Source organism: Piliocolobus tephrosceles, unplaced genomic scaffold (assembly GCF_002776525.5).
Source record: "Piliocolobus tephrosceles isolate RC106 unplaced genomic scaffold, ASM277652v3 unscaffolded_22825, whole genome shotgun sequence".
Lineage (NCBI taxonomy): Eukaryota > Metazoa > Chordata > Mammalia > Primates > Cercopithecidae > Piliocolobus > Piliocolobus tephrosceles.
In genome coordinates, this window is record NW_022305227.1 from 1 (window position 1) to 5506 (window position 5506).

General features: G+C 47.2%; 1 protein-coding gene across 1 annotated transcript; it reads left to right on the top strand.

The window, feature by feature from the left end:
- Positions 1–7: 7 nt before the first annotated feature.
- COMMD3 (COMM domain containing 3) lies at positions 8–3970 on the top strand. Its single transcript, XM_023223134.1, has 8 exons — positions 8–191; positions 1546–1657; positions 1765–1828; positions 1922–1956; positions 2305–2365; positions 2454–2510; positions 2620–2679; positions 3601–3970. The coding sequence occupies exons 1-8, from the start codon at positions 53–55 to the stop codon at positions 3658–3660; spliced, it is 588 nt and encodes a 195-aa protein (XP_023078902.1). The 5' UTR covers positions 8–52; the 3' UTR covers positions 3661–3970.
- The last annotated feature ends 1536 nt before the right edge of the window (positions 3971–5506 follow it).

Sequence of the window (5506 nt, forward strand, 5' to 3'; positions counted from 1 at the left end):
AGCGCGGCGCGTGTCACGTGGTGTGCGTGTCGAAGGTCACGGCGCGCTCACAATGGAGCTCTCCGAGTCTGTGCAGAAAGGCTTCCAGATGCTGGCGGATCCCGGCTCCTTCGACTCCAACGCCTTCACGCTTCTCCTCCGGGCGGCTTTCCAGAGCCTGCTGGACGCCCAGGCGGACGAGGCCGTGTTAGGTAAGCCGCTCGGCTCGGCTCGGCTCGGAGCTGGATCCGCCGGGGTGGAGGGGCGCTCCGAGAAGAGGAGCCGGCGGAGCGAGAAGGGGAAAGCCCCGGGAAGAGGAAGTCTCCGGGCTTTGCCCTTCGCTCCGGACGGAGTGTTGGGGACGTGGCTCTGCTAGGACTCGGAGCAGACCCTGAGCATTGTTTTGGCCCCACTTGGCACCTTCATAGAGCCAGCTCCACGTTCCTGGCCCGGTTTCCCTCCCAGTCTCTTTGTTCTTTTGTAAAGCCCGTGTTCAAATCTTGTTTGTGGCCTAAACCTCTAAGGTGTTTAGCCTTGTCTGAGGCTGCGGCTGTTTTGACAGTTGGACTTCATCTGGGGAGCTCCCTGCAATTCAAGCTTCCAGGGCTAGGCTAGCAAAGGTTTAAAAGGGTCTGTTTCCGAAGTAATTACTAGGTCAGATAGTGTTGACATTTGCCAACTTAGAGCATACCTCAAGTTGCTGTGATCACTCCAGCGCTCTAGTGCAGCATGTTTTACTCAGGTTCTACACCTAGAACCTTAAATTATGATGCACAATACTTTGTTCCGCCCCAGTTACCAGGATGCGAGTGTCTTTTAAGCGATCTGGTCAGTGACTGCGGAGGTGCAGTGTCAGTCTGGATTGAAGACATATTTTAAGACAGATCGCTTTTAGATGATTTTCTTAAATATAAATATCCCAACAATTCAAATTTTTGTTTTTTTTTCTGTAGTTTCATGAACTAAACACTTGTACAAAAAGTATGAAAGTGGAAGTTCTTCAAACGAAAATAGTAACCACCACCTGGGGTTAATCTCAAAAAAAAAAAAAAAAAAAAAAAGGATGACTGTCAAACCCTGAAAGTACTACTATAATTTTGAAATTTGTATTTTATATTCTGAACTCATGCCTTACCTTCTACCCCCTTGATGTGTTGTTCATGGAGCCAGTTACCCTAAGCTCGTCATTTTTAGGACGGAAGTTTATTCTAAAATTGACACCATGTAAAATATTTATCTTGTTTTTCCTTTGAATTTACTCCAGTGTTAGAATGACCATTGCATTGTAATATTTTCTTTGGGGGCTATAATTTTTTTAATAGTAAAAATATTAAGGCAAAATAAATTAATTGAAACCAGTAATAGTAGAGTTCTTGATGTGTTCTTTTTATTTTCACTTGACCTTGTTGCTCATCTCATTTACTTATAATTATGACTGTCCTTATAGTTGAAAAATTTTTAAATCTTATTAAAGGGTTTTTAAACCCAAATTAAAATATTCTTTTTAGGAACATGACTATAAAGAATTTATTATCATAGGCATCACTGGAAGTTAATTTATTTTAGATCATCCAGACTTGAAACATATCGACCCAGTGGTTTTAAAACATTGTCATGCAGCAGCTGCAACTTACATACTAGAGGCAGGAAAGCACCGAGCTGACAAGTCAACTCTAAGGTACAGGATTTATTTAAATATCCATTTATTTTCAAATACTACCTTTATGATTTCAATTTCAGTTTTAAAAATGGAGACAGAACTTTGGCTTTTTTCTTTTCTTCTAGCACTTATCTAGAAGACTGTAAATTTGACAGAGAGCGAATAGAACTGTTTTGCACGGAATATCAGGTTACTTTAAAATTTTTAATTAACAGTGACTATTTTTCTTTTACTCTATTTGTAAAGATCTGTTTTTTTTCTCTCTTTCTTTTTCCTCTCCAGAATAATAAGAATTCCCTAGAAATCCTACTGGGAAGGTAGGTACTGTGTAAGGTGTCAAGCTGAGGCACTTTTCACTTGCAGGTATGAATGGAGAGTGTTGGTGTGAAACAAGATCTTCGGGATCTTGACCCAAAGAAAAAGAGCCAAAGGGCACGTCAAACAATTGAAGTTAAGCTAATGTTTTTAAAGATAAAGTTTATTGAGATGATTTTCAAATGTTCTTTTACCATTCAGAATTTAAAAGTAAAGTTTAACAATGGTTTAAATTCAGAATGGATTAAAATGGAGTTGGGGGTGGAAAGTAGAGCCATTCTTAGTAAATATAAATAACTGAAAAGTTCTTCTGTAGAGACTCTGCACAAAGTTATCATTGCATCTTTCAGCATAGGTAGATCTCTCCCTCATATAACGGATGTTTCTTGGCGCTTGGAGTATCAGATAAAGGTAAAGTTTAACCAACTTCTCTAGGGCGGATTCAGGGAACTTAAAACACAGAGTTAAAGGCTGTTTTGTGTTTGTTGTGTTATTTTAGACCAATCAACTTCATAAGATGCACAGACCTGCATATTTGGTGACCTTAAGTATACAGGTATTTATAGATAAGTCTTACCCAATAACGAAATGTGTAATGAAATTTATAATTTCATTGATTTAAATAAACAGCGTTTTTTGTTGCGTGTTTTTTTTCCCTGCCCTAGAACACTGATTCCCCATCCTATCCAGAGATTAGTTTTAGTTGCAGCATGGAACAATTACAGGTACAGTATTAGGATCTATAAATATGCCTGTCTTTTTATAAATGTTTACTTGAGAGTTATACTCTTGGACAGTTCAAAATAAAATTAATCTAACCATCTGTCAGCAGATAATGAAGACTGGTTAAGGATTTAATGGGAAAGGGGCATCAAAAGTAGTATTTTAACATAGGCTTCACTGTTGAAATTAAGATGTTATTAATAGAGAATTGGTCTGTATTTGCTGTTCTTGCTGGTTAAAATAAACTTCTGTAGTGTTAGTGTAAATTTCTTCATGATGAGTTTGGTCCAATAAGATAAAGCAAAATTAAGACATGGCTTTGAAAATGTCTTTGCTTTCAGAAATTGAATTAAACTGTCAAAATTGGATTTTGAAACAGTGGTTTTAATGACTTTTTATAAAGGGGGAAGTATACATAACATTCTAAAACTGTTTTTATTGCCCATTTAAGACTGGGGAAATTCAAAACTACATTGATTAGTGGATATGGCAACGAATTTATTTCATAGCTTTTAAAAAATGAAGATCATTACTGGAAATTTAAGTGAAATTGAATTTTTCAAAGGCATCTTCCGCAGAGCCGTTTTAATGTAACTGTGAATCAAACTTTAAACTTTCAGAAAATGTATATACAGCATAATCTTTGTTAGATAACTTGAGAAAATTCAGATGTACCTGGGCGGTTAAGGATTCGGTTAGAAATCATGTTTCAGTGTGAGGGCAAATAACCGATTTGAACATGAGATGTTTCTGAGGAAAGGCTTCTTTTGACCGATAGTAGTTTGTCAAAGGTTAAAATCTTGTTGAATTTTAAACTTGTTTGGAAGGTGTGTCCTGACTTTTTTTCTTGCATCTTTCTTGAACTTGGATACTTCTTTCCATGTTTTATCCTAAAAACGTGGTATTGTATACACGTCTTTTAGGACTTGGTGGGGAAACTTAAAGATGCTTCGAAAAGCCTGGAAAGAGCAACTCAGTTGTAACTTGGGGAAGTTAACGATCCGCCCGAGTGCAGAAGAAAACCAGAAACTCCTTGCCTTGAGCTGAACCACCGTTTGTACGAGCTGGATGTTCTTTTCAGTAGAAAAGAATTTTCCTTTTGAATTTATACCATTCATCAATTTTGACACTTTAAAAAACACGTGTGAAAGGGTTAAGAGGGAAAGATACTGCCCAAGTATTGAATCGTTTAGTACTAGCTGTCCATTTATCCTATTTTGATCTTTTTCAAGTCTTCTGAAAGGAAGTAGACAGTATTACACCCTGAATAAATAAGGTGTTGTTTTCCACAAAGAGTGATGATATTTTGTTTGGGTCTGAATTCGTGTGTTAATTATTACTTTGTGTGAAGCTAGATAGGAGTAGTGTGAACTTTTAACGATAGCCTTTTCTCAGGATTAAAGTTAAACAAGGAGGAAAGGATGCGATCCCCCCGGGTCTGTCGCAGAACCCTGTTTCGGGACGCTGGGGGCGGGGGCGGGCGCGGGCGGCTGCGCGGCCCGTTACCTGCGCCCGAGGGCTCGCCCACATCCCGACCCTCGGCCGCCGGGTCCCGGCCCGGCGCTGAGCCCCTGCCCGGAGCCAGCCGTCGTCCGCGCGCGCCCCGCCTCGGCCGCCGGCGGGCGGGGAAGAGGCCGGCGCGGCCGCGGGCGGGCGGGCGCTGTTGTTTCTGCGAGCCCAACTCGGGCGCAGGTTCCGCGCCGCGGCGCCTGAGCCTGGGCCGCAGCCCGCGGGGCCGGCCGGGGGACGGCGGCCGGGGGAACGTATGCGCCCCGGGAGGAGGCGGGCGGCCGGGAGAAAGAAAGAACGGGGGGCGGGGTGGACTGCGCGGCGTGCGGGGCCGGAGTGGCGGCCGCGCGGAGCAGGGCGGCGCGTGTGGCGCTGTGGAGAAATGTCTCTACCGCCGCGGCGCGGGGCGAGGGAGGGGGCCGGGCGCGCGGCGCAGAGGGGAGGGGGCGGCCACGGGCCTGACTACACCGACACTAATTCCCAGGCCGCCCTTAAGGAATGAGGGGAGCACGTGACCCGCTGGGGGGGCGGCGGGGGGGGGGGGCGGGCGGACTCCGAGCCATTTTGGAGCCGGTGTCAGTTTCCACTCTGCCTTCAGCGGTGCATTTTTTTCCACCCTCCCCTCCCCCTCCTCCCCTCCCCCCGCTCGCACGCACACACACGGCGCCCCCCGCCCGCCCGCCTCCCCCACAGCAACTATGAAATAATCGTAGTATGAGAGGCAGAGATCGGGGCGAGACAATGGGGATGTGGGCGCGGGAGCCCCGCTCCGGCTTAGCAGCACCTCCCAGCCCCGCAGAATAAAACCGATCGCGCCCCCTCCGCGCGCGCCCTCCCCCGAGTGCGGAGCGGGAGGAGGCGGCGGCGGCCGAGGAGGAGGAGGAGGAGGAGGAGGCCCCGGAGGAGGAGGCGTTGGAGGTCGAGGCGGAGGAGGAGGAGGCCGAGGCGCCGGAGGAGGCCGAGGCGCCGGAGCAGGAGGAGGCCGGTCGGAGGCGGCATGAGGCGAGCGCGGCGGCCGCGGCTGCTCGGGGCCGCGCTGGTTGCCCATTGACAGCGGCGTCTGCAGCTCGCTTCAAGATGGCCGCTTGGCTCGCATTCATTTTCTGCTGAACGACTTTTAACTTTCATTGTCTTTTCCGCCCGCTTCGATCGCCTCGCGCCGGCTGCTCTTTCCGGGTACGTAGGAGGCGAGGCGCCCCCGGGACGGGGCTGGGGACCTGCGGGGGCCGCGCGGGGCTCGGGGCGGCCGCGGGTGGAAGGGGAGCCCCCCCCGCGCCCCGGCCGCGCCGCCGGGAGGGCGCTGACAGCGTGGGCGCCCGG

Excerpts from the sequence above, each read along its gene's own strand:
- COMMD3 (XM_023223134.1), top strand. The coding sequence starts at position 53 with ATGGAGCTCTCCGAGTCTGTGCAGAAAGGCTTCCAGATGCTGGCGGAT. Across the intron at positions 1,957-2,304 it reads CTAGAAATCCTACTGGGAAG|CATAGGTAGATCTCTCCCTC; the intron begins GTAGGTACTGTG and ends TGCATCTTTCAG. Across the intron at positions 2,511-2,619 it reads TGGTGACCTTAAGTATACAG|AACACTGATTCCCCATCCTA; the intron begins GTATTTATAGAT and ends TCCCTGCCCTAG.